The 19,291-nt window shown below is 40.7% G+C and overlaps 1 protein-coding gene across 2 annotated transcripts in view; it reads right to left on the reverse strand.

Annotated features, from left to right (window-relative positions):
• RHCG (Rh family C glycoprotein) overlaps nucleotides 1-19,291 on the reverse strand; it is a 105,549-nt gene that overhangs the window by 57,166 nt on the left and 29,092 nt on the right. The window contains exon 1 of one of the 2 annotated variants that reach the window (XM_072148495.1): nucleotides 3,114-3,432. The exons of the other annotated variant lie outside the window; for it this stretch is intronic. Within the exon in view, the coding sequence (XP_072004596.1) occupies nucleotides 3,114-3,300 (187 nt within the window). The 5' untranslated portion in view covers nucleotides 3,301-3,432. Of the gene's footprint in view, nucleotides 1-3,113; nucleotides 3,433-19,291 lie in introns of those variants that run through there. 2 annotated transcript variants of the gene reach the window in all.

Genomic DNA, 19,291 nt, shown 5'->3' on the forward strand with positions numbered 1-19,291 from the left:
GCTGATTTTCTGAACGATGCCACCGCACTGGCCCATGAAATAGACATGATCTACAAGGTGTTCAGCTGCTTGATGACATACTGCTAGTGGCTTATTAGGTCCATTTCTGCTGACAGGTTCCCTTTAAAGTCTGAGCATAGATTCTTGCGAAAATAGATTCTTTATTTAGACAAAATACAGTGTAAGTGACTTTTTGGCAATGATGCCTTCTTCAGACACTGAAATATGAAGATATAATGGTACCATTGGAGATTTTTACTTGATATAATGTTCTTTACCCGCACATGCCGTAATGTGCTGAGTACCATTGATGTATTCTGTCCATACTCATCTATATTATTGTATTCTTCTGCCCACAATGCACTTGTCATACCTTTAATGTACGCTACACTGCAACTTGATGTATGACCCCTACATGATGTTAATATATGGGGCTTCCCCCTTTCCCATGCATAATCTATGTGCATGAAATTTTCATATTGTTCTTGCATGTTCATATTTCAGTGTTATATTTCATGGAGAAATCTTGCTGTAACTAGTATGTAGCCAGAAAGGCATAAGCCCTTTGTTGCAACATTAACTGACTTCATTCCTCCCTGAGCTGAGGAACTGAGCAAACAATAAATCACAAACCCTTCAAGGTTATTGGAGGCTGGGAATGTACTGTCAACAGATGGAGATCTGTGTTCTGCATGCTCCCTCGCTAATGAATGAGTAGTGCTGACTACCTGGAGGACTGCTGCTACATCACCAGGTACAAGGGGCATTAGTCACGGCCGAGGTTCTTACACTTTTCTTCAGAGAACAGTTACAGTTATGTTCCATTGATTTCTATAGTAAATGAAGTCTCGTGTACTATTATAGTAGGACTAGGAGTGTTTTTTCTTTTCCACACCATTATATTGTATACTTTGCGTGATGTGACAGTACAGGTAACAGCATTATGTATTCCGAGTACTTGGTCTTAGGATAGGAGAAAGTGTATTATGCTCCTTACAAACACAAACTGAATTATTTTGCTTGTATTTTCCCATTTGCAGAACTTACATTAACAGTAAAATATATCAGTACATTAACATTGGGACTTGAAAGACCTGCACCTTTAATTTAACCTTAGGCTATGATGCCAGATTGTGATTGTAGGGGTGATACATTGTTAGGCAGTGCACTATTTTTTTTTTAACTTTAAAGCTCCTTAAGATAAAATTTGGTCACAATTTCATTAATGGGTGGATATTTTTCACAAACTATGTCAACTTTTCCTATACCTGGTGGTGAGAGAATTGTTTTTGTGTCATTTTTTTTTACACAAATCAATGTCCGCATCAACATCAACATCCAGAAGCTGGCGAAATTCAAAGATGAATAAAACTAAGTCATTGACAGCTTCAGACAGGAAAAAAATGATGCGAAATGTGCACAAATCCACTCTTGTGCCAAAAAAATGCAAAAAGAAGAGAAGAAACAAAGAAAAGGATATGATACATCCACCCATGGTGTAAAATTAGTGGTCTTGGTCAGGAGCTGTATACATTTTTGTGTCCCTAATTATCCAATGATATAAATATTAAAGGAAATCTACCATCAGATGTCCTGTTTATAAACCATTAACATTACTAGGTAGATCCCAGCAGAATTATTAAAACTACAGGCAGTCCCTGGGTTACATACAAGATAGGGTCTGTAGGTTTGTTCTTAAGTTGAATTTGTATGCAAGTCAGAACTATATATTTTATCATTGTAATCCCAGCCAAAATTTTTTTGGTCTCTGTGACAATTGGATTTTAAAAATGTTGTGTTGTCATAAGAACCAGGATTAACAATAAAGCTTCATTGCAGACACCTGTGATAACTGTTACAGCTGATCATTGTATCCTAGGTCTAAAGTACAGTAAATTACCAACATGTAGAGGTCCGTTTGTAACTAGGGGTCATTTGTAAGTTGGGTGTTCTTAAGTCGGGGACCACCTTCATATGTTTATTAGCAGCTGTGCTCCTTTAGTTTACTTATAAATCAAACAAATTAATGTTTATGTTAATGAAGCACAAGTATTGTGGGGGTTCTGGCTATAACACGTCCCTGATGTAACACTCCCCTTCCCGCTCTGTGCTGGAAATATTGTGGCAGCAGAGAGCTAATACTCTGTGATATTGTGAGATTTACAGCAGATGGAGCAGGGCGGGGGACAGGGCTCTGGTGCTGTGTAATAGTCAGAGTCCGGAGGGGCTCTGGTGACACCCCCAGAAGCACTTGGGCTTCATTAAAATAAAGATACAGTTAATTTTCTAAGTAAAACTGCAGGAGCTGAGCTCCTAATAACCATAGGGGCAGATTTATCAGGGCTTGCGCGTACATTATTTCCCCCTTAAGCCATCCCCTTATGGGTGAGAAGGGAGCCATGAGGGGTAGGAACGTGCACTCCCACAAATGGATAATGAGGGAGTGAATGGGGCTGGTGCGGGGCAGTAATGTGCACTATCGCATACTACCCATAGCCTGGGGTCATTCAGACACTGGCTGTGGCACAATTCTACACTAGGCTGGACCTGGTGTAGAAGTACCCCGCTGTCGCAGCCTGTCGGGATCAGGAGGCCGGAGCCATAATGTTCAAATTAATCTGCTGTGTAGCTCCTGACAATGGTTAATAAACAGGAAATCTAATGGTAGGGAGAAATTCACCAAGATTAAAAAAAATATCAATTACATTAATAACGAAATGTATAGCAACAAGACAGTATTAGTTTATAGGGCGGAGGGATAACATTTCAGACTGTCTGGTGTGTCACTGCCATGGTGGGCTATAAGGGGGGCTATGGCATTTATTGGCTCATGGCCAGAAAGATTCTCTTTTAAACTTCCCCCCTTTCATGTATGGGGGACAGGTGTATAACTACAGTGTTACCTGGCATTAGGTTTGGAATTGTTAAAAAGCATCTATAAAAATTTCAGGTGTGATGTCAGTGTCACTGCCTCCGTTCATTGACATTCCTGATTTTTAGTGGAGATTAAAATACAAAATCCATTTTTTAGCTTTTCCTATTTCTACCCTTATGTGTTATAGCACAGAAAGTATGTGAGGTTATGTCCTAAATAGATGTAAAGATGTACTTACTCGGATACCTGTAGTAGAAATCATTTTCAATATTACTGCTGATATTGAAGGCGATTCGGGTCTCGGTCCAATGGGGATCAGCTTGAATCTCATAACGAACAAAAACTCCAAAAAGTATAATCATAGCAATTTGCCAGGTGAAGCAAATTATCGGAAGTTTCCATCGCATGAAGCTGTTCCTTATCATTTTGGATTCTTGGTGTAATATTGCAGGGTAGTTCTTGTTCTGATATTTCCATTCAGCTTTTGTAGAGTAAAGTGGAGACTGAAAGGTTTTCTACCTTCTATATAGGGGATGGTCAGGGGTGTGCAAATTATATTTTACTATGACATACAACTCTGAAGATTGAGGTGGAGCCACAGTCATTTTTGTGCCTACCTTCAAAGGACCTGTCACCTGTCAGCTACTTTATAGGATGAATGCTAGACAGGTCCAGAACAAGAGAACAAGTTATTCATTGCCTTGTTACACTGAACATTTATTGCTGGAAAAGAAATAGTGTAACTACTATGTCCCTACATAAATGTCAGAGATTACAATTATTTAGGATCTTAGAGGTCACCAGACATTACCTGCAGAGATATCCTATATAGTAACATGTAAAGGATTATTTTAAAATATTCACTCTCCTAAAGCTAGCATGCAGCCAGGGCACATGAAATGATTTATTACAGGGAGGTCAGCAGTGGCAATGCCCGTTTAAGAAGAAATGTTATATTTATGAATTATTTTTTCATTTTAACCCCTTAACCCCTTTGTGTTCTTGCATTTTCATTTTTTACTCTACCACACCTTCAAACATCTATAACTTTTTTTTATTTTTCCATGTAAATAGCTGTGTGAGGGCTTGTTTCCTGCATAACAAATTATACTTTATAGCGATGGTATTCAATATTCCATGCCAAGCACTGAGAAGCGGGAAAAAATTTCCAATTGCAGTGAAATTGGTGAAAAAAAACGCATTTGTACCATTTTCTTGTGGGCTTGGATTTTACAGCATTCACTGTGCACCCCAAATGATTTGTCCACTTTATTTATTCGGTCGGTGCACTCACGGGGATACCAAATTTATATTGGTTTTTATAATGTTTTCATACATTTACAAAAATTTAAACCAAAAAAAAAATCTTCATTTTGCAATCTTTTGGCGCTAATAACTCTTTCATGCTTTGGTGTACGGAGGTGTGGGTGGTGTCATTTTTTGTGACTTTTGATGACATTTTCAATACTACCATTTTAAGGACTGTACAGCCTTTTTTTATCACTTTTTATAGAATTTTTGAATTTTTTTCAAAATGGCAAAAAAGTGGCATGTAGAACTTATTAAGCGTTATTTTGCGTTAGGGGGTTAATTGCCGGGAAAAATAGATGGGACATTTTGGGACGAGAAGATACCTAACATGTTTATGATTTTTGCTGTTTATTAATATCTGTTCTAGGGAAAGGGGGGTGATTTGAATTTTTAGGTTTTTTTTATTTAATTTTTTTTTTATGATTTTCAGACTCCCAGAGTACTTTAATCCTGTCTGATTGATCTTACCATATACTGCCATGCTACAGTATAGCAATACATGGGGATTTTCCTCATCATTCATTACAATGGGCAAATCGCACATTGTAATGATAGTTTTAAATTCAGACAACCTTGGGTTGTCGTATGACCCAAGGATTTCATGTGACCAGATCACTGCTCCCTGATGACGTGTTACCGGTGGGTGTTTGCTGCAAAATGCCTCTGGGTATGGAAAGCACATGATTATTGTCTGAAATGTTAGAGTTGACATATAGTACAGCCACAACATAATATGTCTATGGTTGGTGTGAGCTATGTCAGAAGTAGCGATGAACTGACCGGAACCTGCAATATTTGGGTACCTATTAGCCGACACTGGAGAGCGACAGCCTTCAGCAGCGGCCATTTAAACGGATGTTACCAGTGGGAGTTAGAATCAAGTACCGTTCCAAAGCAGAATTTTGAGGAGCGGTTCAGCTGAATTCAAACTTCAGCAAGTCTTTTCATCCTTAGTCAGGAATTGTGATCACTATGAAAACTAGTTCATTTGTAGACAATTTCAAAAATCAATGGCAAACTTTGTTGGTGGCATCTTGGGACCCAGTCAAAAATGTCAGAATAGAAGAAACATGTGCCAACTTTCCTTTGGGACATTTGGACACATTCCATCAGAAATTATATGGCTACAACTTGTAAGTTATCTTTATTTGCGAAAAAACTGATTGCACGGACTTGGATGAAGTCGGTGCCACCAACTTTTGGGGAATGGAGGCCTCTGGAAAATTGGGTTTTTGGGATAGGGGGAAAAATTTGGAGAATAGCTGTGGAATGTCATTAGATTAGAAAACGGGATACAAGTAGTGAGTTTGGGTTTTTTTTCTTTACCCCCTCCCCCCACCACCACCTTGGCAGTCTTTTTTTTTCTGGTTGGGTTTTTGGTTGCTTCTTTAGGATACTTAAGATAAATGGATATAGGATGTAAGGCTCTGTTGAATATGTCATAAAGGATGAATATGTCATAAACGATGTTTAAAATGTGTCATTTAGAACCTCTTAAATTTTTCATTCTAAATCTGCTTGGCTATGTAATATCTATGTCTTCAGTAATGTAATTATTGTATGTTAATAATGCTAGAAAAATAAAAATGTTTACAAAAAAAAAATTACATGGCTAAGCAGGAGTCATCATAGTCATATCATCAGTCTATGGCTAAAATGTGAGTCCACAGGGAAGGAAAAGAGGGCAAGCAGAAGAAAGAACAAGCAGCATCACATACAGTAGCTGTGTAAAAAGAAAACCGCTGTAGTATAGATATTATTATACCATTAGATCTATAAGATTGAGCAAATGTATTCATGTAATTGGTATATTTTATTTACTCTATGTCATATGTTTTGATTGAAGCATGTCATTTGAAGAAGCTTATAAGGACGAAAATTGTTTATTGCGTGATCTTAAACCTACCACTACTAATAACGTTGTTGATCAAAGCTAATTAAGAGGTTCTGAATTATTATTATCTATGTGTATAAACATATGAATACAAAGATCTATGAATTTGGATAACAGTTTTGACATATGATAGGACCACAAGCTTGTCCCCCTCTATCAAAGGTCATTTATCATATAAGAAAGGATATAAAAAAGAAGTTTACAAACCTTCAAAACTGCCTACACCACGTTAAAAAGAACCTATATGAGCCAGTTAACTTATTGGGGAGGATGTACAGCACGTCACCCAGAACTGGAAAGTAAAAGGATCAATATGGCTACAACCAAAGGCTTAGTTGTACCTTACATTACAAAGGATAATTGTTTGGACTTCACCTCTGACAGTAAAACAAAAGTAAATGCTTGGATATATATAAAGTAGACCATGAAGAAAGAAATTATATTGTATGTGTCTTCAAAGTCTAACAGGAATGGCTTGATGTGACAAAACAGGTATAGTAGATTGACCATGAACAGAGCCTCATTGACTACCAACAGCAGAAGCAAGTAGCCGCAGCTACTGCACTCCTTTTGGTGCTCATGAGGGAAGAAAAATGGAAATTCCAATAGGTATGCAGGCATGGGAGTTAGGAATTGCTGATGAATCTGCTTTGAGAGTGCCCCTAGCCAAGGGGGAAATTACAGATCCAACATCTACAGGCGATTGTCCTATAAATAGCAATTACTGATTGCCAAAAATAATTATATTTAGCCAAAAACATTCTTTAGAAAAGTGCAATATAATTGTCTAATTCATTTGAGGCACTCACACTTTAGGAAATAGTAAAGGAATTTACTACATGGACAGTTTAAAAGCTGAACAGCATTTATATAGAATGAAAGAATAACAATAGCAAACAATAAGCCAAATCCATCATGCACAAACAATTGCACACCATTCTACCTTACAATAAGAGATATCTTTAACTGTCATTGGAATATACATTACTCCCAACCTTCCCTGGTATCACATACAGTAAGATAAGACCTATTGAGAACTTTAGGCCATCTGCACATGATTCGTGAAAAAAAATCTGATTTCCACTACACTTTTATGATGCACAGAATATCTATATTTTGCCGGGGGTTCTAGTGTAAAGTCCAGCCATTTCCCATTGTGCGCAGATAGCGTAATAACCCAAAACAAATTCATATTGAATACCTGGCACAAATATGGAGACACCACCACCATCATAGGGAATTACAGATGCAAGTATAGACAATGTTTAAATCATTAAGTAACAAAACAAAATCTCTAAAGCTAAACTACAAAGTATGCCAACCTGCCATCCAAAATGGGTGGAGCATTACAGGTGGCAATCACAACTTGAAAATGAATCAATTGACTATGAAAGAATAAAGGGGTGTATGCTCCATATAAAATAATGAGGGGTTGGTTGCTGGTGCTAGGGGATGCGTTTGCTGCAATTGAAATCATTAGGAACGCAGTGTGGAGATGTGCTTAACAGGCTGAAGTTACCAGGCAAATTCTGTAATGATATTTCTTGACCAGCAGAAGTCATCATGACATTCTGTATCTGATGAAGAAAAAATTTCACCTCCAAACAGTCTACTAGGTTGAAGACCAAGACAGACTATCCCGGCACATAAGGTTAAGACACTAGCTACAACCTAATTTGAACAGTAAGTGATGTCTGTGTCTGCCTGTGGGTCACGCTGGTGTGAAGTGCATTAGTTGCATCTATATATTTATGTGTGGTTATTCACTGCTAGTATATAAATGAGTGTGCAGAATATATTTTGCTAGTACTTATCTGTGCAGTATATTCATTACTAGTTAATATTTATATGTGCAGAATTTATTCATATGTGCGGCATGTTTACTGCTGGTATGCTTTTTTTTACGTTTTAGCTAGCTTTGTAGATTTCTTTCTAATGATTTTTAATTGGGGAACGCTCCATTTCACATTTTGCCTTAGGCAATAGAAAGGTTCCACTCGTCCTTAATTCCATCGCATTTTTTGCACAGTTGATTTACAGCTCGGGGGGAACAATTTGTATTGTCTGTCTAGGGCACTAAAATGCCTTACCTTGACCCTTCTCCCAACTCACTGCACAAGTGAAACCAGCATTATGTGGGACTCTTTCTACAATTTCTGTTTTATAGTCATTTTAGCAAAAAATTATTTTTACTTTATGCAAATTAGTTTCTGATTGAACCAATGCTGGGGCCCTTTCTGCTAATATACCTTCTACAACAAGGGATTGTCCATCATTGTGCAAAGAGGTGCTGTTGTATGGCACTCAGCAGCATAAAAAGGGAACCTGAGCATCAACAGACATGATGCTCTTTAAAGCTAATTTAAATAATTATTGTTATTTTCTCTAAATTAAAAGATCACAGAGAAACAGGAAATGTATGTTTGGAAAGTTTATAAAATGCCCTCCAAAAAGTACAGAGTATAAAGTTACAGTATAAAGTCACTTGGATAACAACATTGTGCTCCTAAATGATATATACCATAAAACCATACTGATATATATAAAATCCAGCCCCATAAATAGAAATCACTAGTTTAATTATAAACAGTCTCCCATATAATCCACCACCCCAGTTGAATTAGTATCTGACCCTAATACATAGTGGCCCACCCCCTCTAGTTTAATTATATACAGCCTCCCATATAGTATCCCCACTTTAATTAATATGTTGCCCCCATATTTGGATTCCCCCTCAGTTTTACTTTATACAGCCTGATATATAGTCTCCCTAGACTCATTAATAACTTGCTCCATAAATAAATTCCCCCAACCTAGTTTTATTATATTCAGAAGCCCCCTCACAGTTAATATATATATATATATATATATATATATATATATATACAGCCTAAAATATAGCCACCTGCCAGTTTACTTATATTATGTAGAACCATATAGAAATCCCACATCAAGTCTAACCCCCTAGTATAAGGAGTATGAATATATATATAGACCCCAGACCCCCCTTCGCCAGTTTAATACATCCTTTGCCAATAAAAATAACAAAACTTATACTTACATAAAACTTATACTTCCATTTGCTTCCATGTTGTGCAGCTCCCATCTGCTCCTGCTTCCCGTCTTCCACCGGCTCCCGTCTTCTCCCGGCTCTGAACAGAGACACAGCCGGCGTGACATCATTAACCACCAACTGTGTCACTGAATCGTATGGAGTGACGCAGACAGAGGGAAAGGCGCTGTATCATTCGGCATATCTATCGCACCTGTCTTAGAGAAACAGGTGTAATGATTGGAAATCCCAAAGGGCTCTGCATCCTGCCGCCTGAGGCGAGATTTTCCTCTTGCTACACACAGCTTTCTTTCTCTCACTGCTCTAGGTCTTCCTAATAGTGTCACCCAGTGTGTCTTGCTTCTCACAGGCCATCCACACTGACAGATAGGAAGAGTGGATGGGAGCAGTATAACTCCTGTACAGCATCAAAACCAAGTCCAGCTTCGACAATGGAATCCAAGGTCAGGATAAAAAAATTGCAAAATTTATTTCAGAAGTTTAAAAAGAGACCAAGTGGTCATGCAAAATACAAAAATTCACATGGGATAAAAAAGAGGCAAAAGGCAGAAGGCCCACCATGTATTAAATATTTGGACATTTAATAATATTCACAAGCTAAAAGAAATTGATACTAGTAGCCAATGATAAAAAAGGGGGGGGGGGGGCATATACTGAAAATTGAAATGTAAATGTCAGCCAACTACAAAAGCTGCATAAAATATATCCCCCTTTATAGCAGAGTCAATTGCTGGGACTCACATCTACTAGTAGAAAAGGCACAATCTAAAGCTTTATCCAAATGAGTATTCTTTTTACTAATTAAATGCAGCCACTGCCAAACTATGGCAACTGATAAGTTTTTACTAGAGGGATGAATCATGTGTTAGGATTTGGTAGCCTCATTCATCCCTCTTGGTTTGGCAGATGCCCAGAGAACGCCAACTACCAGTGCTATTGCTTAATGTAAAATTTGATAAAGTGTTATGTGACGGTTCTTTAGAGAGAGGCAAGGGCTCCCAATTTCAAGTAATAAAAAGCTCCAAGAAACTGATAATTAAATTTATTTTATTGATTGTAATTTATCAAGTTCTTGAAGGAAACTTCAACTTGTACTTGAACTTGACCGGGGTTTTCATGTGTAACTTCTTTATGGGGGTGAAGCATTTTTTTAAATCATTGTTTGGTCTAAAATCTAAATAAACTCTGTAAAAAGGAATGTTACCTCTGACGGATGACTGAAACAGTTGATGGACAAACTAAAAGGAATGGTCTGACATAACATGTTCTGTTACATATTTGCTGACAGTGGATTTCACATACTACATTCATGCCTTTGGAGAAGTGCTTGGAATGAGTTTTAGATGTGGTTCACAGAGGTTTTACTTATGTTTTCTTTTAAATATCCATTGAATTTTCCAGATCTTTAACCCCTTAAACGACCTGGCCCTTTTTTGTTTTTTTCATTTCCATTTTTCACTCTCCACAAGTGGCATACACCCAGGGTCGGTCTGGCCTGCCGGGGGATGGGTGAATCCTGTCATCTCCGATCGGAGGCCCCTGCCATTGGCTGCAACAGTGCTCAAGTACTATCACTGACTGCAGCCAAAATACTGAGTGTGACGCCACAGGGTGATTTCCGATGCACGCCGCATTCAGACCCTAGATGCGCAGTCACGTCGTGACGTCATTGCACGGCCACCTCATGACGCCATCGCACGGCTGCGCATCTCTCCCACCGGACACAGGATGAGGTGAGTAAAGTTTTTTTTTTTTTTTGCTATTGGCAAGGGAGGGGCGGGGGCCTTAATAAAATATGGAGAGGAGAGGGCCCTTAATAAAATATGGAGGGGAGGGGGGGCCTTAATAAAATATGGGGGGGAGGGAGGGGGTGTACTTAATAAAATATGGAAAGGAGAGGGGCCTTAATAGAATATGGAGGGGAGGGAAGGGGGTCCTTAATAAAATATGGAAAGGAGGGGGGCCTTAATAAAATCTGGAGGGGGGGCAGTGTGTATGACATTGTTTTATCCATTTAACATACCTGGGGTTACTGTTATACTATCCCTAACATTAATGCCCTGAGATAAAGTCACCCCTGCAGCCCCTGTACACAAGAGCAGTGCACTAGCAGAGAGTGAGGGAGAAAGGGCTTAGTTTATCCTTTACTTCACTGCCCTCTCTAGTGCTTAGAAACTCCCTTATGCCAGAATATTTCTATGTAGTAGTAGGAGGGCCCCCAAAATCAATTTTACTGGTGGGCCCCAGGCACCCCAGTCCAACCCTGCATAGACCCTTCTTTGTCGTGGCTGCAATGTTCTTCACGCAACACAAATTTCATCATTAAAATGTACGGTGCTCAATCGGACTTGCACCACATTTATTATACATAGTCTAAAAGATGTGTGTGACACGCCCCGTGTTTAAGGTGCAACAAAAAAGTTGGCTGCAATGTTGGGACAGTGCAGGGGACAACAGATTCATGAAGATCTGGTGCATTCTACACTATACACAGGCAAACAGTTTTTAGTAAATGTGCCATATTATGTATCAAATTGGTGATTAAAGGAGATAGTGTTACTCTTTTACAGCTTATCCTTCCTCTATATGTAAAAATCAGGGCCAGATTATAGGTAAGGCAAGCAAAGCGAGTTCCCTGGGGCTCCCACCATTTTGCTCTAAAAGGGGCCCCCACTAAATGTGGGCAATTCAGGCGATTGAATAGTTATTATGGGGGCTGTATATAGTTATTATACGGGGCTGTATATAATTATTATGGGGGATGTATATAGTTAATATGGGGGCCTGTTTATAGTTATTATAGGGAGCTGTATATAGTTATTATGGGGGGCTCAAATAGTTATTATAGGGGGCTATATATAATTATTATGGGGGCTGTATATTGTTGTTATAGAGGGACTTTATATAGTTATTATGGGGGTATATATAGTTATTACAGGGGGTTATTTATAGTTATAATAGGGGGCTGTATATAGTTATTATTGGGGCTGTATATAGTTATTATGGGGGGCTGTATATAATTATTATAGGGGCTGTATATAGTTTTTATAAGGGGGGTGTATATAGTTTTTATAAGGGGGCTGTATATAGTTATTACAGGGGACTGTATATAGTTATTACAGGGGGCTGTATTTAGTTATTATAGGGGGGCTGTATATAGTTATTATGGGGGCTGTATATAGTCGTTACAGAGGGCTGCATATAATTATTACATTGGTCTGTATATTATTACAGGAGGCTGTTTGAATTTATTATAAGAGGCTGTATATCGTTATTACAGGGGGCTGTTTATATTTATTACAGGGGACAGTATATGGTAATTGTTGGGGGTTGTTTATATTATAGGCGGGCTGTTTATACTTACTACAGGGGCCTGTATATAGTTATTGTAGGGGGGCTGTATATAGTTATCATTAATTATTGGGGGTTGGATATATTTATATACAGGCGGTCACCTACTTAAGAAGACCCGACTTACAAAAAGAATGACCCCTAGTTACAAAAGGACCTGTGGATTTTGGTAATTCACTGTACTTTAGCCCTAGCCTATAATAATCAGCTAAAGGAGTTATAAAAGGTGTCTGTAATGAAGCTTTATTGTTAATTCTGGTTCTTATGGCAACCCAACATTTGTAAAATCCAATTATTACAGAGAGCAAAAAAATTCTGTCCGGGGTTACAATGATAAAATATACAGTTCCGAGCGGCTGCTGCAGGTTTTACAAATAGAAAAATTAAAAACCACTCTCACACTCTTGCTCTAATGGAAAACAAAAAAAAGGAAACACAAAAACAAAAGTGCTGTGAATTGAGGATTTTAAATACATTTAAGGTCCCTACCCAACATTTGGGAGGGGGCATCATAACCCTGTTTGCCTAGGGAACCCAAACAACCTGTTACGCCCCTGCAACCACCCCCCTTAATCCAGCCCTGTTATCAATTATAAAACAAGTATGATAGAAAGGTGATAAGCAAGAAAACAATACAAAAAATACATTCAAATGTAATTTATGAGCATTTTTCCATGTGTTATTGTGGTTTTGTAACAGATTCAACAAAATTGTGTTGAATTCTTTACCATATAAATAGAAATCAAAATAATGAAACATCTGTACAGACTGCAATAAATGCATAAGTCAGGCGGGCGTGTCAGTATATACGCCCAACAGTTAAAGATAATTACCCGTGTTCTGGTGAATATAGAAAGTTGCAAAATATGTAAGCAGCTCTCAACCGAGTTATTCACAAAATGTAAGCCAGAATTTACATGTACAGAACACTAAAGGTTTAAAAAAATAAGGAACAACCATTGTAATTATAAAAGTTTTAGAAGTATTACCATTAAAGGGGTTTTCCCACACAAGAAAATTCTCAAATCTCAATCCCCTAGTGATGTTTACACAATAAGGATCATTTTAACCCTTTGCTTTACAATTTAACTCAGTTTTATTTCTGTTTTATCTCCTTTTACTTTGTGATGTTCAGTGTAAAATTCCAGAGTGTGGGCGGGGACTCTCTAAGCAAACACATTATGATCCCTTTAGTTTTGTGAACTGAAAATGTGGTTAGATTATTAGGGTACAGGATTATATACACTTTCATTTACTTCCTGAACATTGTACTAGTATCTTCTCATATTTCTTGCATCTCTGCAAGAAAAAAGGAAGGTCCTTAGACCAGTATTTAAGACTTAACTTTTATTGATCCTTAAAATTAGGACTAAATAATATTTTTCTTATTTACAATTCAGAAATTGTGTGCTAGTCAGATGTGCAAGTGAGTTAAAATCGTAACGTGGTGGAGGTAGGTACTGTATTTCAGTAGGGTTGGGAGGGTGGATTTATGGTATTGACTGGAGTGGATGTATGTCACTACCCTATTATAGTGCGGCTTGTCAGATAGCCGCTCTTCAATTAGCCACTCAGCCAGCCAAAATTCCCTATAGTCTCCTTCCTAATTAGATGCCTAGTTGCAGTGTGTCGCTGCAGATCGACACAGTGCTATACTAGCTTAGTCCCACCTCGTATCACCACTTATAAAAATGAGAGTATAGACGTTCAGACAGCCCCCCCGACATGTTTCGCCATGATTATGGAGTCCTCAGGGGGTATCGGGGCTGAATACCCCCTGAGGACGCCATAATCATGGCGAAACATGTCGGGGGGGGGCTGTCTGAGCGTCTATACTCTCATTTTTATAAGTGGTGATACGAGGTGGGACTAAGCTAGCTTAGCACTGTGTCGATCTGCAGCGACACACTGCAACTAGGCATCTAATTAGGAAGGAGACTATAGGGAATTTTGGCTGGCTGAGTGGCTAATTGAAGAGCGGCTATCTGACAAGCCGCACTATAATAGGGTAGTGACATACATCCACTCCAGTCAATACCATAAATCCACCCTCCCAACCCTACTGAAATACAGTACCTACCTCCACCACGTTACGATTTTAACTCACTTGCACATCTGACTAGCACACAATTTCTGAATTGTAAATAAGAAAAATATTATTTAGTCCTAATTTTAAGGATCAATAAAAGTTAAGTCTTAAATACTGGTCTAAGGACCTTCCTTTTTTCTTGCAGAGATGCAAGAAATATGAGAAAATACTTCTAAATATAGGTCCCGACCATCCATAACAAACATTGTCAGGTCTGTCTCTCAATCTCTATAATTGCCTTGTACTAGTATCTGACACATAAAAAGAGAGATGAGACAGATCAGAGATGAGATAATGAGATGCATGAGATGCCTATTATACACTGTCAGCACTGCTGCATATCTGTTCTCACAGATATGTGCTTGCCTCCCTATCCCCCGGATAACTTCTCTGCACGTAGCTTGCAGCTTCTCTCTCCTCACAATGTGCTGTTTGCTACCAGGAAGTGAGTGTCTTTGAGCTCCGTCTTGGGCTAAAGTGCAGGGAGCAAAGAGACTCAGCTGCATGGCGTCACACAGAAATCCAAGATGGCGGCCCGACCCTAAGTCAGAAGTTACAAGGTGGTGTTTGAGGACTGAGAGACACAGGTTGGAATTATATCTGCGAAATGCTGTATTTTTGTTAATATCAGTGAATTAGAGAATGTGTTATTTTGTTATCCTGAGAACATATAAGAAACTTTTCTTCATGGGAATACCCCTTTAATATAAGGATAGAAAGCATTTGTAAAAATTAATACAAATACGGAGGCCAGAAACATAAGAGTTAATTCAGACAAATTAACTCAATGGGGGGCATTTATTATTGGCTTGCACCAGTTTTTTTGGGCTGCCATTTTTTTGTTGCTGTGCCATGTGCCCAATAATTATTATATGTGGGCACCACAATTTAGCTTCTTGTCTGATGCTCACAACTTTTTTTGTTGCTCAGTTGGGGGAACAGCTTTTGAATCCCAGCACCTTTTCTGCATTTCTACTTTACCAACACCTTTTTCTGGTGCACTCTTAGACACACACACTTAGATCTACAAAAAGCATGCTTAGACCCACAAAATGTAAGTCTATGAAGTTCTATAACACCTTCCTGAATGTGTAACGTGTTGTGCTACAATTATTAAGCCATTGGCATGCAATCTAAAACCATATGAAACAAAAAAATCAGACCTTGCAAGACCAGACGTGAAAGTTGATAAATCTGAGTAGGCCAGTCGGCTTCTCCATGTCTCTGACCCGCCATGCACCCTTTTCATGAACTGTCTAAGGTGGCAAAAACTCCATTTGGCACAAAACTTTGTGAAGCCACTTCCCTCTCATGTGACGTCACCTCGCTATCCCATGCTCCCAGCATGGGAGAGGAAGGTGTGGGGACATGCATAATTAGCAGCCAGGAGTGCCAGACGTCTTGTCCCTGTGCTCCGTGCTGCTAATTATAACATTCTTTTCTAGGTGATCCCAGCATGTCAAGATTAGCGACGTACAGTGAGGATCAAGATGACGAGGAGTGGGGGTTAGTATTAAAAGTTTTTTTATGATTTTTAGGTGGTAAGTTTTCTTTAAATGGGTTATCCAAGAGTTGTAATAACTTAGGGTCAGGCTGGGGTGGGCTTTTTAATAATAATAAACGTGTACTCACCTCCTCCATCATTGCTGATGTCCCACACCGCAGTCTGTCTTATCCGTTTCCCTGTTTGTTTACAGGGGCACGGAAGCTGTACTCGGAGAGCTTCCGGCCGGCAGAAGTGGCAGACCTCTCTCATCCGACCCTATCTCTCATTGTTGTAGGCGCCGGCATATGGTGATGGATGGGAGTGTCCCCAAGCGCAACTTCCATGCCCCTTTAAATAAACTTAGTAGAAGGGCTGAGTAGATTGTTAATTCTGTCCTACCTTCAGGCAATATGTTATAGAGCAGGACAAGCGGAACTGATTCTTTATAGCTTCCTATCAGCAGACTGGATGAAATTGAGATGGAGGCGCCGAGCAGATTGTAAAATGGGACTTGTTAGCAGGCAGCATGTTATAAGGCAGGAGGAGCTGAGCAAATTGTACAAAGTGTCCTATCTGCAGACAGCATGTTATGGAGCAGGATGAGCTAAGCAGATTGAACATACATGCCATACAGCAGGTAAAACTGAGCATATTGTACAGTGTCCAACATGGGGGGCAGTATGTTATAGAGCAGGAAGAGCTGAACAGATTTAGTATAAAGATTCACATATCTAGCCTTACCTTGGCTGGAAAGGGAGATGTCCAGCTAAAAGTGCTGATTTCGAGGTCTGGGCCTGAAAATGGCTTCTTATAAAATGCAACATACCGTATATACTCGAGTATAAGCCCACCCGAGTATAAGCCAAGACCCCTAATTTTACCACCAAACCTGGAAAAACCTATTGACTCGAGTATAAGCCGAGCGTGGGAAATGCATTGGTCACAGACCCCCCCAGTATATATCCAGCCAGACCCCTATAGTATACAGCCTGCCCAGCTTGCCCCCAGTAGTATACAGCCTGCCTAGCCTGCCCCCAGTAGTATACAGCCTGCCACCAGTAGTATACAGCCTGCCCCCAGTAGTATACAGCCTGCCCCCAGTAGTATACAGCTTGCCCCCAGTAGTATACAGCCTGCCCAGCCTGCCCCCAGTAGTATACAGCCTGCCCCCAGTAGTATACAGCCTGCTCCCAGTAGTATACAGCACTGCCCCCAGTAGTATACAGCCTGCCCCCAGTAGTATACAGCCTGCCCCCAGTAGTATACAGCACTGCCCCCAGTAATAAACAGCACTGCCCCCAGTAGTATACAGCCTGCCCCCAGTAGTATACAGCCTGCCCCCAGTAGTATACAGCCTGCCCAGCCTGCCCCCAGTAGTATACAGCCTGCCCCCAGTAGTACACAGCTTGCCCCCAGTAGTATACAGCCTGCCCCCAGTAGTATTCAGCCTGCCCCCAGTAGTATACAGCTTGCCCCCAGTAGTATACAGCCTGCCCAGAATTAAAAAAAAACCAAACTTATATACTCACCCTCCGGTGGCCCAGATGCGCAGTGCTGCTCCCCCGCAGTGCTGCTCCCCCTCCTCCGCACGGCTCCTCTTCTGGCTTCCGGGCTCCTCTTCTTGCTTCAGCGCCCGTCTTCTGTCTTCTCTAACATCGTGGTGGGTGCCGCCATTGTTCATGGCGGCGACCAGCACGACGTTACAGAAGACAGAAAGACGGGCGCTGAAGCAAGAAGAGGAGTGGGGAAAAAAGAAGACAAGCCGCGCGGACATCGGGGGAGCAGCGCTGTGTATCGGGGCTACCGGAGGGTGAGTATATAAGTTTATTATTTTTTAAGTCCGGTATTGACTCGTGTATAAACTGAGGGGACGAAAAACTCGGCTTATACACAAGTATATACGGTATATACTTACCTTTTCTGATGCTCCCGTTGTCCTGCGCTGACTGTCTGTGCCGTGCCCTGGTCTGCTTACAGAGGCAGGCACACTCCACTACCACAGCTTCTGCACACCTGTTCCCTGGTGCCACGATACACATTGAAAATAATGCTGCATAAGGACAAGGAACGGGTTGGTGGAAGTTGTCGTAGAGGAGCGTGCCTGCAACTGTAAAGAGGCCAGAGCATGGCACAGACAGTCAGCGCAGGACAACAGGAGTGTCAGAAATGGTAAGTATATGATTTCTCTTTTTTTGCAGCCATATTTATTTAAACACTCAAACAATTGTGTTAGTCCTTCATTGCACATCATTTCTGTCATATGTGTGTTGCATTCACTTACAAAGTCGGAGCTGGTATATTTTGCAAGTGTAACTCCAGACAAAGTATTTTTTTGTTCCTATGACAATTGGATTTGCATATGTTTGGGTTGTCATAAGAACTGTCACACACAGGGGGTGTGGGAGAGTCTCTTGGGGCTAGAGTCTGTGGACTCCCTGGACCACCGCGGGTGATGATGGTACTAGCCGCAACCCGGGACCAGATTCTAAGTGGCCCCTAATCTTCGCCACAGCCTGCCACAAAGCAGGATGGTCTTGCTGCAGCAGAGTGCCACCAGGTCGTTCCACGGGTGCGACTAGGCCCGCAGTGGCAGCCAAGGTAGGGAAGCAGGAAACCGGACACCGGGAAGGTAGCACTTCGGGAAGGCAGGACTCCGGAAGGCAGGATTTCAGGATGACCACCGGGATACAGGACTGCCACAGGAATACAGGACTACCACAGGAACACGGAACCGCCACAGGAACAAGGGACCGCCACAGGAACACAGCAATGCCACAGGAACACCGGAAACACGGAGGCGCACAGGTGAACACAGGAGGCTTTTACTTCAGTGGAATGACTTGAAGATCTGGCAGAGAGTGAAGGGAGGTGCAGGATTATACGGGCAAGCCAGATTAGCCAGCGCCAATTAGCAGGACGCTGGCCCTTTGAGTCCGGACGAGTCGGGCTTCTGCTGCTGCTAGGGCGCGCGGCCTAGTCCAGAAGCAGAAGCCTACTCAATATAGACACAGAGCCAGGAGCCCGGAGAGGTAAGTCCGGGCAGGGGGGTGACCGCGCCATAACGGAGAGCATGGGTGTACCCGCGATCTGTACCGAGGATCGCGGGTATGGCCGTGACAGGAACAAGGATTAACAATAAAACTATGTGGAAACCTTACATAGACCAGGGTAGCCTGGAGTCAAAGTTCAGTTAATTACCAGCATCCAGCGAG

The sequence above is a fragment of the Engystomops pustulosus genome, chromosome 4, assembly GCF_040894005.1.
Source record: "Engystomops pustulosus chromosome 4, aEngPut4.maternal, whole genome shotgun sequence".
Lineage (NCBI taxonomy): Eukaryota > Metazoa > Chordata > Amphibia > Anura > Leptodactylidae > Engystomops > Engystomops pustulosus.